This window comes from Branchiostoma floridae, chromosome 5, assembly GCF_000003815.2.
Source record: "Branchiostoma floridae strain S238N-H82 chromosome 5, Bfl_VNyyK, whole genome shotgun sequence".
Classification (NCBI taxonomy): domain Eukaryota; kingdom Metazoa; phylum Chordata; class Leptocardii; order Amphioxiformes; family Branchiostomatidae; genus Branchiostoma; species Branchiostoma floridae.
This window is the reverse complement of record NC_049983.1, coordinates 16,102,056-16,126,966: the sequence shown is the minus strand read 5'-3', so window position 1 is coordinate 16,126,966 and position 24,911 is coordinate 16,102,056. Positions and strand designations below refer to the sequence as shown.

Below are 24,911 nucleotides of genomic sequence, written 5' to 3'. Positions count from 1 at the left end.
TTTGAATGCAATAAAAACAAAATATTTCATGCCCGGCCCTCAAAACACCCCTTTTGAATTGAAACGTAAATTTTGCAAAAAAATTGTAAATTGCAAAAATATGTATACTCTTTTTTTTTTAATAGTTTAAATGTTTTTTTGAGAGCTATGTCTTAAGAATCCAGTCTTAAAAAATATTCCCTACTCAAGGACAAACCCATTCATTTTCTTGGATCTTGGATTTTTGCTTAAGATAACACTGGACCCACAAAGCTGTCATGTCAGCGTCGTTAATGTTTCAAACAATGGATTTTTATTTGGAAGTCGATTGATTTATAAACTATAACTATAACATTTGACTAGTGGGAGGACTTTCTTCAACTGTTGATGCCAAAGACACATTTTGAGATTACCGTAAATGCAGAAATTTTCGCGGTGGTTTAATGTTCGCGGTTTTCGCAATGGTCACTTCACTGCGAACTTAAAACCACCGCGAACATGTTTCCATGGTAGAATGAGACTACAGTGCATGGTGCTACTGCAAAAATTTCTTTTTCCCGCTACCGCGAATTTAAATCCCCGCAAACATAAATGCATTTTCACTAATTACAGTACTTCGTGCCATGAATTGTACAGGTATTTTTTTTCTGATCATACAGAAAATGAAGCAGTGAATTTAACCTGAGAATGTGAAAAAAAATTGAATTGTTGTCACCTATTACTTGTATTATTATATCTCTATGCCGACTACTCAGTAACTATAACCTTTTTCTTGTTTTTCAGATAATTTCCTACTATGTGGACCTGAAGTTAATATCGAGGTAGGGTATCACTTGCTATATTATTATATACTGATGTTCTAAGCTAGCCTGGGTATCATCCGGATAGTAGGTCGCTCCTATGTTTGCTTCTGCTATCCATCTGGAGACCTGCACATTCAAACCGTGCTAACGTCAGTTAATGAGCGAATCAAGGTTCTAGAGCACTTGTTCGATGACAACAGGCTCTCCTGCAAGCAGACGGAGGGCTTGTCTGGTGTTGGAATGCCTGTTCGAACGATCGCTTGAGCCCATTCCATAATTCGCTCATATGTGGAGACCAATCAGCGCCTGCGTCCAAAATTTGGACGATTCCAGATGTTAAGATGGTCCGCGTTCCCAGACGGAAACACAGAGAAGCGACTGTATATAGTGTATAATGAACGCGGAGCGACCTACTTTCTGGATGGTACCCAGGCTAGTTCTAATCCAGTATTCTGTATATTTCTGCGCAATACCGCTGGTTGGAAAAAAATCTGTGAGCGGGGCTCCAGTCCCAGCTCAGACATGTTGTGAAGGATTGCACTCTTCATTTTGTATGGTGACATGATAACTGAGATTTTAAAACTACTACAGAAAGATCAAAAGTTGGGATATTTGGTCGCTGTGAATTTGAATATAACAAACCTGTCGAAAAATGTTTGAGGAGTTTCGTAGAGAAGTTGAGTCACCGAATGAGTAATACACACTCACCAAGCAACAAAGAATGTGCTGTGGTCACAGAACTTACAACTTATGCAAGTCATGGCAGGAGGTGGGATTTTTCTTCATACTTGGACTATAGTGTCATCAGAGGTATAGTAGGGTGTGCCGGTACATAGCATTGCTCACCATGGAAAGATGTTAATTGATATCAGTGGCACAGGAGAACCCGACAGTTGACTATGTACATGTACAGTAAAACCTGTAATTTGACTCCTTGTGACCATCTCTGGATAAGGACCTCTTTGCCATTGTGGTCACTTTTTTACTGTCTCCAGTTTACTTTCCTCCATTGGAAAAGCATTGAAAATCCTGTCTATAGTGACCATTTCCTTGGAGTGGACATGTTTGAGATTATGCAAAAAGTTATTCATACAATTTTCTTCTTGTTGAATTGTGTGTTTAGGGAAAATGTTATTGTAGTTTGGATGCCCTAGCAGCTTTACTCTAAACTGCAGATTTCAAGGACGTTACTGTAAATTGTGAAATATTCACAGAATCACAGACACTTTACATGTGTGTTCACAGTTTTCATCAGTGGAATCTCATACCACAAACTTGTGTGTATGTTTTACCCTACTTGGCATTACAAGAACTTTATTCTTTAGGGGAAACTTTGTGGCCTTGAAGGCAGCAATGTTTGTCCACTTGGAATGTGAGTTTTCTCAAGCAGATGTTTGTCCTCTTGGAATATGTATTCCTATATGGAAAATCTATCATGCAATTTACTATTGCCGCTTCACCGCAAATATTTTCCATGGCAGTAAGAGACTACAGTGCATGGTACTACCGCAAACTTAAAACCACCGAGAAAGGTCCTTTTTCCCGCTTCCACGAAATTAAATCCCTGCAAAATTAAATACATTTACAGTATGTAATTAGACAGAAATTGTTGGTAATGATATTTAAAAAGATCCAAATGTTTTTTTTTTTTCAACTATTTTTTCCCCTGGAAGTAGAGGTGCCGTGGGTATGAGTTTTTGTTTCCTGGAATCGAAGGTGAAGTATGAGAATGAATCATATTCCTGAGAAGTTGGAAGGTGGGCGTGGTTTTGTTTACATTGAGTGGGCGTCGGCTTGTTTTAGCCATATTTCCAGTCTCTGTCATCACTGGGGTGGGTCACCTTTTTTGGCAGGAAGGAAGGAAGTGGGGGAGGGGTCCCTGCTCGTTAGGTGCTGCTCATTAGGTCGCTAACGAGTTGTCTGATGTGGGCACAGCGGTCAACTGTGGAATGGGGCAGTGTCCTGGTAAATTCAGTTATTTTTTCAGGGACTTAAAGCCATAGTTTTGTGGCAGGAGTGGAAAAGACTCTTTCCTGGTGTATTTTGAGTCTGTGGTAGAAACATTTCTATTGGACAGACGAGTGCTGTAGTAGTGCCATGGAAATACATGGTGTTGTAGTAATTCTCTTACATACATTTAGGATTCCAGTTACTGTGTCATTGACCTGCCTGCCAGTTGGGCATTTTTGGGCCGCCTTATTTGAGAGGTGGACACCTTTTACTGTGTTTTATGTTGGTTGTAAAAATGACAACATTGACCCAAAATGGCTGTAACTGTGTCCATAACTACACGTGCAGTTCGTAATATTGGTTTTTTTACTTATTCTAGATTAACTGGCAAAGACAATTCCCCTGTTAACATGATATTGAAATTCCTTTGTATTTGAAAGTGCCGACATAAAAACTTAGCGAGAAGCTAGAAAACAACATGAAGTTACTAGACAGGGTGGAAAACTTTAATCTGACTACCTTTAATCAATACAAACATTTAGTTTATTGTATAGACGAATTTTACAAACAACAAAATTTGAGACCTAAGGCAACACTTATTCATTTTTTTTTGTACTCAGACATTTCTGAGAAAAAAAATGAACAGGCAGTCTAGATGAAATTATGGCTCAGTGTGAACCTGTGAAGGAAACTTGAATCTGCCTACAGTCACTCACAGATACTGTGTACAGCAGGGTCGAAACCTCTGTGAGTACATGTAGTTTCTGAAATTGTCTTCATTCATAGTTAGAAACTTAGAGTATAAAAGACCTGTTTCTTCCAGATCACTTCAGTGTCACTGACGAAGGATAGTGGACTCTATCCGAAACGTCTGACCGTTTCCAAAACCATATCCAGTTGCTTGAGTAACTACTTTTTGGTGTATCTTATTACCTGGATGTCTAACCTACATTGACATACATGTAGTTTCATCAGGTTGGCACAATGTAAATAACAGCTGATGTTTCCGTCAGGATTTGTGACAGATGGTCCGGTAAACATTGTTGTTGTAAGTATGTTGGTTGTGAACAGAGAAACTTGTTGTCCAAGGTACATACTTTCCATTCGCAGTATATAAATTTTCTTGTTGATTTTATTTATATTTATATATATATTCGAAATAATTGGGTGGCCCACATGCACGTTTATGTGTGATGGTGTGGCTAAAATTTCACACACCCCAAAACACTTGTAAAGTATGTCCCTACAAATGTGTACGGTTGGAATGCCTGCGGTTTATACTGTATGCCGTTAAAAACCACACATCACCCTGCTCTGAAGGGCAGGGATTACTCGCAGCCGTTAAACCACATAAAAAGCTGCAGGATTAAATAGGACAGCTGGGCCATTAACCACAAGAATGTGTGCTGTACGGTACACCCAGACGCGCCACGGCCTTACAGAGCAGAGTCAGGCCTGGGTGCCAAAACCTAATCTCCAAGCAGATCCTATGGTGCCATAAGATAGTATCAAAGCTGGCCAAGGAGTATAGCCGGCCAAACGGAGTCAAATGGGGCTACGGGAAGTTTGATACTACTAGTATACATTATGCACCGTGGATCTGGTTGGAGATTAGCCAAAACCATGAAAGATTTCTCGACGTCCGATGCAAGGCAAAGATTGCCTGGCCTGAAAGACAAACAAATTCCAAAATCCAAATTCCCACTGATAAAGGAATGGATGTGTAAAGCAAGCTTGAAATAACATTTGTCTGGAAATGAAGGACAAGTTGGTGAAGTGTGATTTCTCACAGTTTACACATGTTGAAGAAGTAAGTATGGTCAAGTGATAACTTTCTTCTAGCGACCTCTTGGCACTGTTGGTCTCATTATATTAATCATACTCTTTTTTACCGAAATTTGACATGCATGGACATTTCAGAAATGCTTTATTAGTTAGTGAGCAATTTTACACAAAACGAGAGCTATATCTATCAACCGAAAATTGTAACCATAGCCAGAACATGAGATCCAAAGTTAAAGTTTCACTGCACAGGGCTCGAAATACTGGGTGCATGTGCACCCAGGTGCACCCAAAATTGGAGCTGTGTACCCAATTATTTTCTGTGGGTGCACAGGGTGCACCCAAATATTTTCTTGGGTTTATGTACATAAAGATATCAAAGTATACTTGTATACATCAAATTCTTGACATCTAAGTGTTAGAAAGATAATAAGAATGTCTGTCATGGTACTTGTTTAAGAATTTGATAGTATGTAACTAGGTTTTGATATCAGGTTTTTCTGACATTCTTCTTAAATTTAAGTGGTGCACCCAAAAGTTTTTTGGTGCACCCAATTTTTTAAGCTCAAGCCCTGCTGCAGTATCAAGTAGTATCATAGAAAGTTAAATCTAATCATTTGAAGGTCTCATCAACACCTCCTACAGTCTATCAAGAGAATCCACCTAGGCATTCTCTGGCTTAACACAGACACAGACATACAGACACACAAACATAAACAAGAGAAAAAAAGCTGACAAAAACATGATATAATCCTCTTGGGCAAAGGTTACTAGGTTAACAGAAGTGACACATTGAACTGGTAAAAGTTGTATCTGGTGAGGTTTATACAACTGTAAAGACATAAGTACAGTGTACAAAAAAGTGGTTGCAATGTGCAAGTGTGCAAGTGGGTATTTTGCACGCTGTAAGTACATGTGTATATCTTGTGTTTCAACAGGCAGGGTTTTCTTACATTTTCACTGGTGGCTTCTTTTCAACTTCAGAGAACATAATTTCGCAATAATTGTAACTAAACAGGCACAATGTACGTTGGATGACAATTTGCATGTGCAGTGATGCTCAAACTGAAAATAAAAGCTGAAAATTGAGATTACCAAAAAATGACCAGATGGCAAATAGAAAATAGCATGTTGGTGACCCTGCTCTGAATGGAGCAAATTATTTCAAAGACGATGGTGGAATAATAGAAGTAAAACAGACATAATAATTAAAAGCTCGGTCAAAATGCCTCCTTCAGGGCCCCAAATCTCAGCCCTTCAAACTCCCACCCAAAAGAAGTCAAGTAAGAAGTGATTAGGTCGCTCGGTTCCATCACTTGACTGAGCCATCGGGGTCCTGATGAACTCCTCGGAGCCATCAGCTGGCTTGTAGAGACACCAAATTGGACAGGCGGCCTATCAGGGGCAGAAATAGTTGCCAGTCCTGTCAGGAGTGGATCCCGGGTGACTGATGGCCCTGGCAGACTGCCCAGTGTCTGGAGACTAGTGCAGGTAGGGTGTGAGGAGGGTCCTAAATAGACAGGAGTGTGGATTGATGGGGGAAAATGTCGCATTCAGGATTAACGGGAGCTTTTGTGGCATTTTCTCAGTCAAGGTGTGATGATTTATGAAGCCACCATTTGTGTTGTATTGGCGTGTGTCTTTATTTTCCTTTCTGTGTTTTACCAGAGTTGTGCTTTTCATTATGCTGGGGGGGTGGGGGGTGGGGGTAGACATATAACATAATGTCTAACAAGGCCAAAAGTATAGGAAATAACAGACTAATTATGCAAGTTCCCAATTGATAAGGACCCACTCAATATTGACAGAATGATATTTTGATTTTTAACAGGGTGCTGGTTAAGTTTGTCTTCTCCAGTTATTGACAGGGTGCTATAGCTGACCTCCGTACAACCAGACTGCCCAGTTGAGGCCAAAAAAACCAAAGGGTCTCACAGTGTTGTTTGTGTTCTGCAGTTGTGGATTAATGTGTTTAACAGATACAGAACCATATCTAAAGGCTAAAGCCACAGTAGTATTTAGGTAGTAGGATTTTACTGAGGCGGATCATATACATTGTATCAGTCTGCTTCATTCATAGTGCTGTAGCTGACCTCAGTACAGCCAGAATGCTCAGTTGAGGCTTAAACTAAAGTTAAAGGTCTAACTCTTGCCTTGGACTATTTTACAGATCTATTTGGTATGCTAGGAAAAACTCTTAACTCAGCGGGTAATGAAATCATTTAATTTTACCATACTAGACACACATTTGTTGTCATGGTAACTTGTTACCTATAACTTGTTTTCACTACAATAGAAACATGTCTCTGCTATTGATACTAGCACAATTGCTATTGTTAATGATTTCTTGGGAACACTTTGTAAACGTTGTGATGTTGTGTTGTTTGTTGCAGGGCTGTTACAAAGATAAGGACGAGGTGGCAGAAGCCTTAGAGATGGTACATCACCTCCATCACAAGCTGTCAGAGCTGGCAGGTACGTAACCTCAGGATTTAGGCTTGTCACCATTTTTTTCTCAGGGTAGGGGGCATCTTTGTACTTTGAAGCCATGTTGCAAGCTGTACAGGAGTGAGTCTTGTAGAAGGGCTGGGGGGCATCCTCCCCTGAAAATGTTTAGATTTGTAACTATTTCCTGCATTTTTGATTACCGAATTTTATGAATTAAAAAAAGCCAACAGTTATCAATAAGTTACATGTACCTTTGTTCCAAATGAACTGAAAAGCTTCTCACGCTGGTTGAAACACAGCATAAGGACCCAAATCATGGTGTAGGGGCCCAAATCACAGCATAGGAGACCCTCAGTCCTACACTGGCAAGAACCCTTATATTACTAGCTCACCTGATTAGTTGAAAGTACAGGAAACAGATTTGTTATGAAGGATTATGTATGCAATGAAATGTTTGAGACTTTGACATCCTGTTTGTTGATGAGGAGCCACCTAGCAGATGAAGGAAAAACTGCAACCTTACTTTACTAAATTAGGTGCTATTTGAATTTTGTGTCTTGGCAAGTCTCAGAATGTAGGTGTTACTGAATCCTCGGTGACAGATCTGACTGTCAGTGTTGCAATCTTAACCATAGATACTGGTCATTCCGGTGACCTTTTAAAGGCTTTCTCCCATCTTATTCCCATCTGATGCATCAGAGACGGGAGGCCAGAAGCTGAAATCATCTATCTCATCATTCAAACACCATTAGGTCCCGAGCAAAGCCATTCCTAAGGATCGGACTCTGTATTAAAAGAAAGCCAAGCTATGTTATCATCCCGATCCCTGTACTGGAATCTCACAGACTCTAATACCCGTCTAGACAGTTGTAATTGTCTGTCATGTCCGTTGCTTAGCAACCATCCGAGGTAACGCACAGGAAATTGATTGCCCAGCAGAGAGACGTTACCATTAGTTAGCATCTTGGAGATGGAAGAGATTTGGATGTAATAGCAATTGATCAGAACTCTTTTGTTTTGTTGTGCGTTTGGATACATCATGTAACTTTGTATTGTGGACAAGATTTTCTACCTTCATGAAAATGCATGAGACGTTAAAGTTCAAACATTAAAAAAGTTATTAAAAGCTTAAACTGATTTTAAAAAGTTTTGGTGCCTCCTGGATTAAAACTTTGACAAATGAAGATAAAATTGAGTAAGAAATCAATGAAATTCTAGTAGTATCTAATGCCCCCCTCACTTTTTCTAGATGAACCTCCCTCACCCTTTTCCAAGGTGTATACAAATGTACTTGTATCGAAACCAGTGTCTAATGCTCCCTTAACTGTTCTTGTGAGCACTTTGAACAAGCTACAGATTCTGCAAAATAGGGCAGCCAGACTTGTTCTAAATGCACGCTATAATGAAAACATTGATTATATGCATAGTAAACTACAATGGCCAACAGTTAAAGAAAGATTGTACACAGCCACTCTTTCTATGTTCAACAAGCTATTAGTATCTAAGGAACCTAGAGCTATGTGTAGCAGATTAGAAAACATAAGTAGCACACATGAGCACAGCACTCGTCTTGCGACAAGTGGTGGTTTTAGATTATCTAAGCCAAAATCTGCAGCCTTGACGAGGACCTTCTTGTATAGATGCACCAAGTCGTATAACACCTTCCCACCACAAATGAAAGCAACTTCACCTGCCATTTTCAAAACACACATTGTGAATTGGATCCGGACTAAAATCAGCACAAACAAACCCTTGCAGGATTGGTGGTAGACGAATCTGTTTCTTGATACAATGTAGCTGCAAATCAACTATTAATTGTGTTTGTGGATAATTTCTTTGTTAATTACACCCACTTGGTTATTTTATTTATTGTTACAACGATTGATGTTTTGTTATTTATGTTATAGCCTTTGACCTCTGACCCCTCCTCATTACTTCCGTTTACTGAGTTTATGTTACATTTTTGCAATCAGTTTACCTCAGTTCTTCTCGTGTCATACTGTTTACATGTACAATGTACTTTTGTTGACTTTATGTTATTTGATTGTTTTAATTTGTAATGTTGATGGACGACTCCAGGAAGAATAGAGTTATGATAATAATTGTAACTCTAATTGGAGATCAAAATAAACAAACAAACAAACAAACTTGTGTGAGGACCAGTACAGTCTAGTCTGTGTCACTTGTAGTTGTACATGACTAACGCCCCCTCCCTCCTTTTCCAGGTGAATACCTGTGCGGGGACCAGGATTTCGGCTTGAGTAGTAACATGTCCAGAAGTGATGCAGTCCAGTTCCTTGTACGTGTCCTTTTTCCTCGGATTACTTAGTTTTGACACTACTCTTGATATCATATTTGTATAGAAAACAGGCAACTTTCATCACTGTTTTGTATTCCTTTTTAGATCAAATGCATAGTGATTTTTAGGAATGTTACAAATTTCAGATCAAATGTCTTTCCAGCTTTCAATACAATAAGTCTTCAACTTAACTTCCACCTGCTGTGAATTCAGTACTCATACTTTTGCCGGAACACAATTGCATAGAGGTTTTTCAAGGGCATTTTTAATAGTGTTTTAAGTTAAAAGTGGAATGGTGACACATTTTCATAATATTTTTGGTGTATTGATTTGGTAGTGGAGAGTAGGGCTGGGTATCGGTACAGCGTACCGGTACAAAACCGGTTTTTCTTATTGGACCGGTCCAGAAAAACCGGACCTGAAAAAATTAGTTGGACCGGATGTTGGACCGATTGGAAAATTAACAGATTATTTTATCAGGCATTCACACGTTTTGGCGCTTGCAGGTGGAAGAAAATAACAACAGTGAAGTAGAGTAGAGTTTGTAGTAATTTCTACTAAGTTTTACAGCCAATCGCACAGGTGCAGTTAGCGTTGTAGGATTTTAAAACGCCAGCGTAAGTCTAATACTCCACCAAACAGATTTCTTTGTTGTAAAATGTACCATTGGTATGAGTCATACTGAATTAGGTCCAGGTTCAGGTCCGGACCTGGAACTGATCCTCTGGACCTGAACCGGACCTGGACCTGAATTTTCTGTACCGGTACCCAGCCCTAGTGGAGAGGGCAAAAATGCTCAAAGGAATAAAGCTCCAGTAAACATCTGAAGTTTTAGAATGCGCCATTTGAATATCAGCATTATGACCCACCTGTCTGTTGTGTCACTATAGCACTGTTCCGAGTCTGTATTTGAGCGTGCCCTGAGACTGATCACGGAGAACCCTCACTGGGGGGTCAGGTAAGTCCTTGATGAAGCCCTTATTCTTATAATTACAATTTTTCTTTAGATTTATAACTTAACATATACTCGATTTTTATCCAACTTGTCTTAGAAAATGAAAAACATTAAAAATGCCAGAAAAGCATTATTTTTAGGATGAGACTTCCAGTTTGTTAAAGTAGTCAGATAACCAAAGTAGCATGTTTTTAAGGATCAACTTCTGTTCTGTTTGAAATGTTAAATCAAAAGTTAAACTCCATCCCACACTGTATGGTGTTTTGGCAGCAACCATCTCATTCCTATAGCCCTTTTGCCACCTTGCTGTTCAAAGAATACAGCACGGGGTTAGTGGTGATGACTGTCTTCAAGTTCAACTTTCCATATTTTGGTTAAGACTTAAATGTAATGATATAAAAAGATTAGCCTGCAATCAAGCAGTATTATGAATACTGAGACTGGTCTTCTTCAGGCTGATGACATCTGAAGGTGAAGACACGACAGAAGTGGACGCGGTGCGCTGGCTTGAGTCCACGCAGCCCGACATGCCGCTGTTGTGCCGTCTCCAACGTGCTTTCTCCATTGTGTTCCTCAGGATACTAGCCGTGCTCGCCTGTGAGTACTGTCTTCTTTCTCTTCCATACACGTACACGTGTCCAACTTCAGTGCTCGAAATACTTTTTTCAGCCAGGTTGTCCAAGTGGCAACCTGAGTCAAAAACCAGGTTGCGCCATCAACATTTCAGGTTGCCCCACTTTCAAGTTGTTACTTTCTTCAAATCAGCTACTTATCCCTTATCTTTTCTTCCAGTTACATGTAACTATGTAATATGTTTTATGTTATCAAGAAATAAATACAAAAGCTTATGCACGTAGGTGGGGGAAAAGCAGTGTTCCAACTGCAAAATTTCAGGTTGTGTAGTGTGCAACCTGGGTGTAAAATTAAGTTGCGCCAAGCAAAATCAAGTTCCATTTTCAAGTGGGCAAGTGGGCATTTCGAGCCCTGAACTTCATGTGGTTGAAGACTCCTGACGCAGAGCTATGATGTAGTGAGGAGATGATTCAGTGGTGGAAATACTTTTTTCAGCCAGGTTTTTAGCCTATCCCAGATATGCATATCTGGGATGCAGACCTATCCCAGATGCGCTTCCATCCCAGAAGCGCCTTTGGGATGGACGGCCATCTGGGATTTAACAGTTGCTCAGGTAACAATCTGAGTCAAAAGCCATTTTGCGCCATCAAATTACAGGTTGCCCCACTTCCAAGTTCTTTCAGTTACATGTAACTACTTATGTCTTATCTTACCAAGAAATAAATACAAAAGCTTATGAATGTGTTAGGTGGGGGAAAAGGTGTTCCAACTGCAAAATTTCACATTCCGTGCTGTGCTACCTTGGTTATAAAGTTGCACTAAGCAAAATGTTGTTGCATTTGCATGTAACAGGTGTTGCCATGGTGTGGGGAGGGGTGGAACTGATGTGTTGTGTTTACCATGTATCAGGTGTAGCCCTGGTGTGGGGAGGGGTGGAACTGATGTGTTGTGTTTGTTGTGTATCAGGTGTGGCCCTGGTGTGGGGAGGGGTGGAACTGATGTGTTGTGTTTGTTGTGTATCAGGTGTGGCCCTGGTGTGGGGAGGGGTGGAACTGATGTGTTGTGTTTACCATGTATCAGGTGTAGCCCTGGTGTGGGGAGGGGTGGAACTGATGCGGTACAGATGGAGAAGACAAGAGGAGGACAACAGACTCATGTATAACATGATCGAGCGCATTCTAGGTAGGTACAGAAAGAAAAATAACAAACAATTAAGTTAATGAACTTGCTGCAAATGAGCTAGCCATAAACACACAGATGATAAATTTAACCTGTAGCAGTCTGATTTTCATGGTGTGAACGTATTTCTACATATAAAAGTACCTTTTTGGATTTTACTGTCTGATGTACTCAACGATGCAATGACCTAGGGTGTCTGTGTGGCGCAATGGCTAGAGTGTTGGAATCAGAATCAGTAGGTCCTGAGTTCGATACTCGCCATGCCCCTGCCCCCATGACGGTGGAGTGACGCCCACCCAGTCTCACGACTAATTTGTGTTTTTTTTTAATGATGCAATGATGCAATGATCCTGGGAAAGATGACTGTTAGTAACAGTTTTCTGCTGAAGCTGATGGGCTTGTATGAGTTTGGATGATTTTGGCTCAACTGGCATGGCTAGTCTGCAGATATGTATTGACCATGTTACTCTGTTTCCAGATGCACTGAAGAAGCATGCGGAGGCCTGCAGGCACAACACAGACCTGCAGCCGTACCTGGCCATTCCCCACGTCAGGGACATGCTCATCCCTCCCCAGGAGAGGTTAGTGAACCATCCCTCCTTCTACACCATTTGAACTTGTCAATCAAAATTCTTTGTATACAATAAACTGATTTATTCAAATGGCATTTTGTTGTCTTTCCTTTCACATGTGTCGCTGCTTATGGATGCAATTCCCAAACTTACAAGTATTTGCACATAATGTAAGCTAGTTCTAATCGTCTACAGTTTCCAGAACACCAGTCTTTAACAGTGACCTGTCTGACAGTAATTTTAGAATGTTCCTTCCATATTAAGGTTCTCTCAAGCTCCACACTGTGGAAAGTGGGAAGCCCCTGTAGATCTTCCACACAATCCCTGGCTTCTGTGCTCCACTCGTTCGCAAGGCCCCCTTGCAATTTTTTCCTAGAAAAATCTCTGCTATTCCTAACAGCTACTCCTGACCGTTTGACCTTTCACCCTGTTCCCACAGGAAGAAGCTGGGCCAGGTTTGGGACAGGGCCGTGAAGTTTCTGTCTGCCAACGAGTCGCGGATCCGCGTAGAGAGCCAGCAGATCTCCGGGGAGCCCTTCACGGTCTGGAGATGGATCAACGTGGACACGCCCAACAACAGACTCTACCCACCAATCAACGAGCTGGTGCGTTACACTCGTGGTTGCTTTCTGCACCTGTCATTGGTCAGAGGTCAGGTGACCATTGGCAAATCACAGACTAGTTTACCATTATCCTAGACAGCCAGATCCAGAGGCTTGAATCTAGTATTTGTTTACTGAAAAATGTGTACAGTCAAAACTGCCAATGAGACTCATGGTTGCTTTCTGCGCCTGTCATTGGTCAGAGATCAGGTGACCGTTGGCAAATCACAGCAATGATGACTAGTTTACCATCAATCTAGTGAACCAGATCCAGAGGCTTGAATCTAGTATTTGTTTACTGAAAAATGTGTACAGTCAAAACTGCCAATGAGACTCATGGTTGCTTTCTGCACCTGTCGTTGGTCAGAGATCAGGTGACCATTGGCAAATCACAGTGAAGAATAGTTTACCATTATTCCAACCAGCCAAATCCAGAGGCTCGTATCTAGTATTTGTTTACTGAGAAAATGTATACAGTTGAAATTGCCCAAGAAGACTAAACAGAGATCAATAAAATCTTGTCTATGTGGTCAATAGACATGATTATCAATGCTATTAAGTGTGTTAATTAATTGCACATTAAAGGTAATTGTGGTAAAATAATAGTTTAAGTAGAGAAAGTTAGACAAACAAAAGTTGGTCTGAGCTATTACCATTTTTTTTACCAATATATCATCTTTAGTGTTTGTATAAGAGAAGTGGGGAGGGGGGCACAGTTTTTATCGGTGAGATTTTGTACATTTGAAGTGTTTTTTTACCAATTTTATTGCCATGTGTTTGTTAAAGAGAAGTGGGGAGGGGGGCACAGATTTTACCGGTGAGATTTTGCACATGTGAAGTGTTTTTAACCCCCTCCTGTGTTACTGCAGTCTCAGAATCATACAAACCCCGATCATGAGGCAGCGTCTGGTCTGCCACAGTTCCTTCTCGGGGCACCCAGGGTTAGTAGTCCTATTGGTCCGTGCCATGGCAACCGCTGCCATGGCTACAACAAATTCTCACCATTTTTAATCTTGTCAACTGTTATTGTCCTGAACTTTGAGAATTTGTGTTTTTAACAACTAAACATGCACACCATGTTTAACATCTTCGTAAAAACTGTGGTATAAATTATGGTTAGAATTGCTCCTCCTGTTGAAAATGAGGTTTCCATTTGGTAAATTTTAAATGTCCAGTATGACTTTTGGTCATCGATGATGTCTACTCTGCAAACTTTTTATTGACAATACAAAGCTCCTATTCAGATTGTCACATTGTCCATGTTAAGACTGGAGAGAGGCAACGTTACACATTTACCGTTTTGTATAAGGGTAGGAATTGCCCCAGGGAGAACTTAATCAACCATATAATAACAAGATTGAGAAACTCCCATTGCCCATAATAGGAGAGGATTGGTTAGAAAAAATGAATTCCTAATGAACCCCTATTACTAGTTAGGACAGAATTGCAACTGTCATTGTCTATATTAGGAAAACGGTTGATTAGAAAGAGAATACAGCCATTATAAGGGCAGGGTTGGAATGGTCAGTGCCCATGTTAGGTAATCATATGACATTACTCCTGTTGTGTAGATAGAGAACTAACTCTTCTTTCCTGTTTGTTGCAGACGGGCAGAGTAAAAGCCTGGCAAGGGGAAGGTGGGTAATGGTTTGGTTTGTCACATGTTGTCTGATAGGGCTGGGTATCGGTACAGCGTACCGGTACAAAACCGGTTTTTCTTATTGGACCGGTAAAGAAAAACCGGACCTGAAAAAATTAGGTGGACCGGATGTTGGACCGATTAGAAAATTAACAAATTATTTTATCAGGCATTCACACGTTTGGACGCTTGCAGGTGGAAGAAAATAACAAGAGTGAAGTAGAGTAGAGTTTATAGTCATTTCTACCAAGTTTTACCGTCAATCGTACAGGTGCAGTTAGCGTTGTAGGATTTTAAAACGTCAGTGTAAGTCTAATACTCCACCAAACAGATTTCTTTGTAGTGAAATGGACCATTGGTATGAGTCATACTGAATCAGGTCCAGGTTCAGGTCCGGACCTGGACCTAATCCTCTGGACCTGAACCGGACCTGGACCTGAAGTTTCTGTACCGGTACCCAGCCCTATTGTCTGACTATACATGTATATGCTGTCATTTACTTAATAGTTAGTAGCCTACATGACAGCAGCGTAAAGAGAGTAACCTTTCACAGTCACGGCGTCATGCATTGGTCAACTTAGAAAATGCATGATAGAAGTAGAAGTGAAAATGCATAGAAAAAAGTCATTTAAATTTCAGGCAAGTGAATTTTTTATGTGGAAAAGTGAATTTTAGAAAATTGTCCTATTCTGGATGATGTAGCAGCCTTCAGTAACATTATAGATAATGTTTGGGTATCTGAGGGTTGTATGATAACTGATGTGTATTTGTTTTTTTACCCGCAGCATTTGACGTGGACTCGTCAGTGAACTCCCGTCCGTACAGCCCGACCCCATGTCTGAAGATCAGGAACATGTTTGATCCTGACATGTGAGTATAGGAGACATAACTTAAACACTCACCACTCAGAGTACCCTAATGCTAGCACCTCAAAAGAAAGGCTTACGGGGACCCTCTTACAATCAAAATGAATGTCTTTAACATGTGCACAGGGCTGTGTCAAGCTTTACTTTTTTTTTCTGTCCCTCTCATTGTTTGGGAGCTCATCTTGTTTGCTATAATGTTAAATCAGTCATTTCAAGCCCAGGAAAATATATTTTCTAGCTTGAAATCAGTTCTTATTTAGACCATGCTTCATGCATTTGTAGATCTACACACATGTTTTGTTTATGTCTCATCAGAGGCCTTCAACTTTTGACATGTTAGCCACAATGCATCACTCTGCACATGTGCAGTGTAAACTGTGAAATGGCTTATATATGTAAGTCGTCTGCTGAATAATGAAATCATGAGTTTCTGTGTGCCCTGTATCTAGAGAGACTGGTGAAGACTGGCACGTCCATATCCAAGATGCCATCCTAGAGAAGTGTGGAGACAACAACGGCATCGTGCACATAGCTGTGGACAAGTCCTCCAGAGAAGTAAGTCTTCCCTGTGCTAATTGTTAGATTCTGTGCTGTAACTTCAATCTATCGCACGATAGACTTTGGACAGGGAGTTATCATTTACATCCAATCCAATCTAGTTCAGCTCAGTTCAGTTCATCCTCAGAAAGGTTACATCAGGATCATCACATGTTCCTGTCCAACAAAACAGAATGGAGTTGATTTGTTGCCTCTCGGATTTTTGCAAATATGCAAATGACATAATATGCAAATTTTGCAAATAACTGAAAATCACAGTGAAAAATAAAAGATTGAGGACCAAGGTTTATGCCTTGGCACACTCAGATTTATGGAGTGAAAACAGTCATATTCAAACTTTGCTCCCTGCCCTCTAGTTTTATGATGTCTGATTGCTGTTTTTTCACCAGACAAGCGAGAAAAGAAACTGGTGTGACCTTACAAGTACAAGGACACTTTTTGATGTTGTTACCTTCTTACCTCAGGGTTGTGTGTACCTGAAGTGCAGCTCCCATGATGCAGCAGGAAAGGCATTCAGAGCCCTCCATGGATCATGGTTCGATGGTAAGTATGGATCAAGGTAAAGTCCCAATAGATATCAGCCCTACAGCTTTGGCTCGTGCTAAACAGTCCTATACGAGAATGAGAGTCTCTGCCATGTAGGGCACATATGTAAGCTGGCTCGGCTTGTTACCTTTATTTTGTAAAGTTTACTTTATTTTGTAAAGTTCTTTTCTCTAGGTCTGCTTTACTTCCAAAAGGAGCAACATTTTAAGATACAATACACCAAAAACAGTTACTCGAGCAACTGGATATGATTTTAATTTCAAAAATCATATCCAGTTTGTAATTGCTTTTTGGCATACCTTATTACCTGATTGTCTAACCTTCTTCAACGTTTTTAAATCACAATACTGATACTGATGTTTCTCCCATTTCCCCCCAGGTAAGCTGGTGACAGTGAAGTACCTGTGGTTAGATCGGTACCACCAGAGGTTCCCAGACGCACTGCACGCTGCCGGCCCCCTGCGGCCCTCCAACCCCCTCAAAACCTCCCTCATGCACCTCGACAAGGTGGAAGTGGAGGACCACCTGCTGTAAATCCAGGGGGCTTGTAGGAGGGGGGTTGTGTAGGGAGGGGGGGGTTGTTTATGTGTTAAGGGTACGGAGGTAGTAGACAACATGCACCGTGTTCGCGTTGTACAGTTTCAAAGCAAACCGTTTCTTATGTTCAATCAGTAACAGTCAAGGTTTCAAACCCAAGTACGTCATTTCTTGAAGGGGTACAGAATGCATGGTGTTGAGTCGACAAGGCCTTGATCGGTGCAGAGATGATTTTGATAAAAGTTGTCTGCTTTCTTAAAAACGAGACAGTGTGATGGACAAATGTCATAAGTGTCCACAACCAAAAACACAAACATGTCCTGTTGCACACTGTACCTCTGAGACTGTTTCTGTGTAAGGTTATGTTTCTACTACCTCTGTACCTGTGTTGGGTAGGGACTGTTGGTTTGGGGCGGGGGGGGGTGGGGGGGTGGGGGGGGAACCAACAGTGGCTGATGCCTTCATCCATGTTATCACATTGAACATGTATGGACATGCAAGTATAATGCAAACAGTCTTGTGCAGTCATGGGGGTGGGGGGCACACAACTGAAATGGGGTCTTCCATATGTTCTTAGTCAAAAGGTGGTAAGGAGATAAATTTCTTAAGATTTGAAAGAATGTTATTCTGGTACCCCTTTCTCTTGATTTTGGACCATCTTCTTCTGTTAATAGACCACCACTGCCAATTGATCCTGTCAGTAGATTTCCTTTTCTATGAGCGAAACAATTTCAGATTACGTCCGTCCCACATTTTTGTCACTGTCACAAAAACTGTTAAACACATGATAGCCCACAAAAATTTTGTCTGGGAAATTAAAAAACTTTGGAGACCGCCACAGGAATTGGGAAATAACCCCTGACTGTACATGTAACTAGGTGGGGCTGGGTTGAGATGACAACCTACATGTCTATAATATTGGTGCTTGGGTGCTTTATATCATTGTTTGTCTCACACACTTTGTATCATTTTGGTATCTGAATATTTCTGCTTCCTTCAAGTAGAAGCAAGATAGAAAGCAATGCCCTTTTGTATGGTGAGGAGTTTCCTGCTCATTTGACTTATGATGTATGTATGGTGGCTTTGTAAACTTAAAAGTTGGCCAAAGCGTTGTTTATTGTGAAACTATTAAAGAAGCCCTGCACCCAAACTGACTACCCTCTAGGTGGCATTGGCATAGGACCATGTCTGACCAATGAGCTTGCTTCTGTCCTGAATCAGGCCTTCCGATTGGTTAAGAAAATTTGAATTTTGTTATGTTGATGTCCCATACACAGTGCCCATTGGTTCCAAGTGAGGATCCACAGTTGGGTGACATGTTGTCCTATGTCAATGTTCAGAGTCGTAGCGGTTGGGTGCGTAGGGACAGTACCGATCTGTACAACGTACAGCGGCCTACTCCTGTAAATGTACAATGTAAATATTTGCTTTGCCGCTGTCCATAACTACAACTGCCTCGGAGGCGTTACTGCTGCGTTCACAGAACGTGATATTATTGCTGTACAGAAATGGCCAAATCACAGCTTTAAGCATCACTCAGTCAGTGTACTCTGTAAATGGAGCAAAGGTTTTCTTCAAAATGGCAGAACCAAAACTTGGGTGGAATAGCAACACACATAGATTATTATCTTGAATCCATACGTCCTTGTCAAGTTTGAATTTGTGAGAGAAAAAAAAATTGATCAGAAAGTGTTCCACCACCAAGTTTTTTCCTCAGCCATTTCAGACCGTTGCAGGTATTTTGGAGCAGTAAGGCTACAGTAATGTATATTGTAGATAGGTTCCAATTGGAGTTATTTGTAATGGGATGGTAAACACCGTACTCTCAGTAGGTATGGGGGAGGGGGGCAGGAAGATTGGTCCATCTGACAAGCTTGAGTAGGGGTGAAAAGCTAAACTTAAACCTCCTTTTTGATAACAATGTCCTTGTATTACCCATTTTCAAATTATTCCTGAGCAACTTGTTTGCGTCCTTTATTGCTTTCTCAATTATTATGCCCCTCACCTTTGTTTTGACAAGTTTTGCCCACCCCTCTACCGACTTGACAGTGGACTAGCCCAGACCCCCTGCCCGTGTGCTGTTCCATAATGCTGGCCAGCCTTATGTAGTCGTTTAGAGGTAAGTGTTGCCGACAGTTGTTTCCGACTGTTGTCATGGCAACACGTCGGGCCAGACGTTCTATACTAACAGTTGTAATGAGAAAGAATTTGACTTTATGTATAAGAGGTTTGGATTGAGGGGTCCCTATGTCAGGGTTGGACCAGAGATCTACGATAGACAAATTCTGACATAAAAAAGGAACAGCTCGCATCATCCTTATCATTCAAAGCAGAAGTTTTTGTAGGAAATTTGTTACAGTTTCCTAGATGCCTATTTATGTACAAACTTCTTCTGCACATAGACACATTGATCAAGCTTTTCATCAGCTTGTCTTTAGATGTAAAACTATCAGTTTGTTGGTTTTCACATTGACGTTAATACTAAATAGCCCTCAAGGACAAGCAAACGGTTTCAGAAAAGATCTGTCCTTTTATTAAGAGCCTGGTCAGTGTGTCTTTCTGCAGAAGTTAGGGACAGTTTTTAACAGGAATTGGCAGCTTGGAACAGGTAATAATTATCCTCCCTGTGTCTGCTTAGAGATAACATGTACCATATTTTAGGGTGACATAGCATGCTTGAGTGGTGAGGAAATAACACCCACCCACCCCATGATGTTGCCAGTTGTCGTGAGTCTGAATTGGTCTATTGCGAGGACTATACAATGTGGGTATTTTAAAAACACCCCTTTTAAGCAAATTGGTCCAGCCCTGATGTAAAGATGGTGGTGTGGTATGTTCTCTTGGGCAGCCTTCCCGACAGAACTAGTCATTAAGCAGATGTTAGGTGGCAAAATGGATTTGTTTTCATAACTCCAACATTGTATTAAAGAGCAGGAAAAACAATTTTGCCCCCTAAAATCTGTTGGAGATTTCCACAGTACCACTTTCATATGGACCCCCTGTGTACATTATATGGATGGTTCCTGTTCTCATACGGGTTTGAGAGAGGGTTGACGAAAGGTTCCTGCGCACAAGTGTTTTCTGGGATGTCCGAGGCTACGTTAGGGAAGTCGCTGTCTCTTCTCACCAGCAGTTTAACATACTACAAGTCCTGTCCAAACTTTGTCAACAATCTGTCTCCAAACTTTTCTCTTAATGTCTTCTTCCTAAAGTCATGTTTAACCCTTGTCCTGATGACTATAGTTGTAAGACTCAAATTGTTGGCAGGTGAAAGGTGAATGTGACATCTGATAGCCCCCCTTTTCTATCACTCTAAGTGTAAGTTTCTAATTCTAAAAAGAGAAGTTGGTGAGAAATACTTCAAACTATAAACCCGATGATGCAGAAGTTGCAGTTTCAGATATAAGGAAGCAAAACAATGTTAACTGTGGTGAGATGAGACCGAGGCTCAGATATCCAGGAATTGTTTATAATGCTGTTAGTCGGACACAAAAAAAGAGGTTAGCTAGCTACTGGTTATCCACCAGAGGCACACAGATGACAATATTTTGTAATAATTCCTGCTTTTAATGTTTTTTGTGCCGACACCAACCATTTGTATGTACTCTTTTGATAAAGTGTATCTCCGCAGCTTGGTAATCACACAATAAAGAGAATTATGAGTTCATGGGTGTTTGTTTATCTGTGTCCTGAAATAGACAGCTATAGATAGTGGAAGTCAACAATTATCATTTTTCAACAATTAGTTCAGCAGCCCACATATGATTATAAGGCTACGTGCTTGATTTGTACATGTAAGCCGATTGTCTCTGCTGATAAATTAAATTTAGGTGAGTCATCTTACACTTTATAAACAGATCATTAGTGGACTCTCTTAACTGCTTCTCAAATCCCTTACTTCAGTAATGTTTTAATATGCTATTCTCCGAGCAGGGGATGAGTCGCGGCATGCTCCGGTAAATTTCCTGACCACTACAACTATATCTCCACGAATCAACCTCTGCTTGGAGAATATTAATATGCAATTTTGTAGAGGATATTCACAAAAAAAGTCATGTAGTTCAAATGGTTCATCACATAATGCATTTTTTTTGTGCCTGCAAATTGAATGTCCAAGTATCATTCAGGTCATACGTACACTCTCAAATTCTCTCTCTCGTTATTGACAACTGTAAACCAAAAACCACTCCATCCAGACTCACAAGTCACTGACACTGGAAACAGATACCCAAGGAAGTCATTGGACACCAGCTTTTCAAAATGTATCAATGTCACCATTTTCTGTGTTCCTTATTTATTTACATTTGAAGAAGTACATGTCAGATTTGTCTGAATACTGTAAAAAGACACATCAGGCGTTTCCAGTGCTATTGTCTGGTTGTCAGCCTTGTGAGATTTCTTTATCGTCATGGATAAATGTTCAATCAACAAAATTGTCTTGAAAGATTATAAGCAGTTGACAAAAACTGCATTAGGATACACGGAAAATGTCATTTACTAAAGATTTCATTGTGATGTCAAATAGGACACTTCTAGAAATGGCACATACTTTCTATGATTTACCATACCCATTGTGACCCAGCTTAAAACTAAAATCATAATGCTGATCAGATTCTATTTCAACTGCTGTAAGACACTGCTACTGTAGTAGTAGACAATATGGAATTAGGTACAATGGTAGGTATAAAGAACAATCTCTTAAACACGAAATGGTCTTGGTCTAAGAGGTCTCCATATGATGAACTATACCGTACTTGAAGAATTCTGAACCAGTAGTTATACATGATGTATACATCCATTAAATACACACACAGAAAACAATTGATGAGTGAAGTCTTGGGTGTCTTGATGACATGCCTGTACCTTTAAGGCATTATGGCTGTTTGTAAGGAACTTTCCTTCTCAGACATAAACTCTTGAGACATCTGCATCTGCAAGTGTCCAGGTCAAGCATGGAGGGGCAGGGGGTTGTATTGGTTCCATAGCATCAAGGCCGGAAACCTGTTAATTAGATGACTTTTGTTCTCTAAATCTACCTACCTACTAATTTCCAGGCAGATTTACCAGTGGCATAAGATAGTGTCAAAGCTGGCCAAGGAGTACAGCTTACCAAAGGGAGTCATCAGCCTCCGGTAGCCAAACACACTCCTAGGCCGGCTTCACTCCTCTGGTAGCTTTTGATACTATATTATGATGCTGTAGGATCTGCTTCGAGATTACCTACCTATCTACCTTTTCCCTTGACCTCCAGGTCATTGGGGTGGGAGAAGCTGAACATGTTTAATCAAATAGAAATTGCTTGCAGGACGAGTAAGCTTGTAGCATTCCTCTAGCCTGCATACCCCCTTACCCCTTGGCTTGACAAAGACGTGCAGTACAAGTAGTAAAATGTACAACTTCTGCCTCAAATCTGAAGTATCAAAGATATTCAGTACTTTGATATGACACTCCTAAATATTTGATATGCTGGTTATTAATCTGATATGTTTATCAAGTTGATATGGTATTTGCCTATACATGTATTGTCAATCTACAAACTGTAATCATTATGGTTCGTTGCCTTTGATGTCTATGTGCATCAGTCTTTGATTTGTAGAACATAAGTGATATCTATAAACTTATCCACTATGCTGATTTTCTATCCCTTGCGTAGCATTTAATTGTTTTTAACAAGTGATACTTTCTGAGTATGTATAAGTATAATAATCATTCTTCTTTCTCCCACCATGATACATTGTATCTATAAATCTTTGACTCGATAAAACAAAATTCAATCACCAGAAACTCCAAAAACGTCACCTCTACCTGTCTCTTCCAGCACGTAAACCACTAACCCTACATCTAACCCTACAAAATCGTTTGGAAATACTCTTTATCCTCGCTTTATAGTAAAAAAATTCATCCTTTTCTTATCTGCAGCATAGTTACATATTAAACATTAAACATTAAAGATCAGTTTTGTTACCGTCACCAATTTGAAGTATAGAAACACAAACTTGTGTAGACATTTTTCTTATGTACAGAAGTCCCATGTGCCGATGGCAATAGTTAAAATGGCACAATTAGTCATGTTGTACATTGCTAAGTCAAATGTGATAACAACTGAGGGCTGTTCCACAAAAATATGATAGGGGGCAGGACTGCAAGGACAAGGAGATGATACCATTTAAACTATATACTAGTTTTCTCTAACCAGCCCTTAGCTTGTGTCCCAAATCAGCTTCACTAGCTGTTCTATTCCTATTCCTATACAAGAAATATTACTTGAGGAGGCTTTTATGAAATGGTAGAAAAACCCTACTACCGTTATGAAATATGTATAACACCTGTCAATTGCTGTTGACTATTCCATTCAAATAATCCTCAAATGGGTGACATACAAAATTATAGTATCAACTTCATCTTTCCAACCTTTAGCAGGTAAATGGTATTTCTTCTGTATTTCTAAATTTGTAAATGTATTAGAAATTCCAAGTGCAGAAATGGAATAACCCACGGAGGGTTTTTTCTGTCAGGTGGCACAGTGACATCTAGCAGTTTTGTGAAGAACTGCAGCACAGCTGCAGGAAGCCTGTGACTGAGACTACATGATGGTTGCTTGGAATCTGTAGTTCAGCATTTGTAGAGTCAGCACCACAGCTAGCAGGCCGGTACTGATGTAGAGCATCGGGGAACCAGACATACATTGTGTGGTGTCCTCCTGTTAATGATAGGGAGGTCAGACAACATGGTACAGAACAAGGCATCAACCAGAAAGTGGGATTATTACAACAGCTGTAAGATCAGCACTATGACAAATGACGAAATGATGGTCCTTTTTCTTAGAATCTCATCTGCTTCAAGTAGAAAAGGGTTTGTATACTTTAGATTAAAATTTGTTCTTCAGAAAATAAAGATGCGAGGCTGATACTGAAATGCATTTAAGTTCGTGAGGATTTAATTTCATGGTAACGGGGAAAAAGGACTTTTCGCGGTGGTTTTAAGTTCGCGGTAACACCATAGACTGCAATCTAATACCATAATAGAAAAATGGCCGCGGTGGATTTAAATTCACGGTGAAGTCACCGCGAAAACCGCAAACATTAATCCACCACAAACATTTCTGCATTTACAGTACTTCGCTGACTATGGTGAGTTGTACTTACCTGCTGATGTTGTTTGTGACACGACCTTTTGGGCCGTCTCCTGAAGCGGGGCTGGTAGGCACAGAGGTCAGGACCCACATGTGGGGAGGGGGGTCAAGGTCATGTTCTTCTGAATGTCAACTTACAAACACTGTTTAGATATTGGTTATTTATTTCTGGAAGGTATCTAATTTGTACCTTTATGATCATTCTGTTGAATGCTTCCCCAAGTCTCTATATTTTTATTTGAAAACGCAATAAAAAAAACAGTTTCATAAATCTAAGACACAATATGTGCAGCATTGATGTGAAATGTCTATACAGTTTGTAATTCAAGCTGTTTCTAATTTTCAAACCACATCTATGACTGAAATCAACTATTTGATCATCAAAGTTTATTCTTTAATTGCTTTTCGTATAGAATGAACATAGAGTACATCGAATGTACAATGAAGGCCTGTAGAACTCTGAGGTGAACACAAGAATCAAGTGGACAGGA

The 24,911-nt window shown here is 40.3% G+C and overlaps 1 protein-coding gene across 1 annotated transcript; it reads left to right on the top strand.

The window, feature by feature from the left end:
• Positions 1–764: 764 nt before the first annotated feature.
• LOC118415230 (inner nuclear membrane protein Man1-like) lies at positions 765–20,955 on the top strand. Its single transcript, XM_035819642.1, has 14 exons — positions 765–800; positions 6,908–6,989; positions 9,188–9,261; positions 10,152–10,219; positions 10,671–10,813; positions 11,870–11,971; positions 12,447–12,549; positions 12,980–13,145; positions 14,012–14,083; positions 14,749–14,779; positions 15,567–15,651; positions 16,097–16,202; positions 16,670–16,748; positions 17,131–20,955. Exons 2-14 carry the CDS (start codon positions 6,950–6,952, stop codon positions 17,283–17,285), a joined length of 1,224 nt encoding a protein of 407 aa, XP_035675535.1. The 5' UTR covers positions 765–800; positions 6,908–6,949; the 3' UTR covers positions 17,286–20,955.
• Positions 20,956–24,911: the final 3,956 nt, after the last annotated feature.

Coding starts and splice junctions, on each gene's coding strand:
- LOC118415230 (XM_035819642.1), top strand. CDS start 6,950: ATGGTACATCACCTCCATCACAAGCTGTCAGAGCTGGCAG. Junction 9,262..10,151: donor GTGATGCAGTCCAGTTCCTT/GTACGTGTCCTT, acceptor GTGTCACTATAG/CACTGTTCCGAGTCTGTATT. Junction 11,972..12,446: donor CATGATCGAGCGCATTCTAG/GTAGGTACAGAA, acceptor CTCTGTTTCCAG/ATGCACTGAAGAAGCATGCG.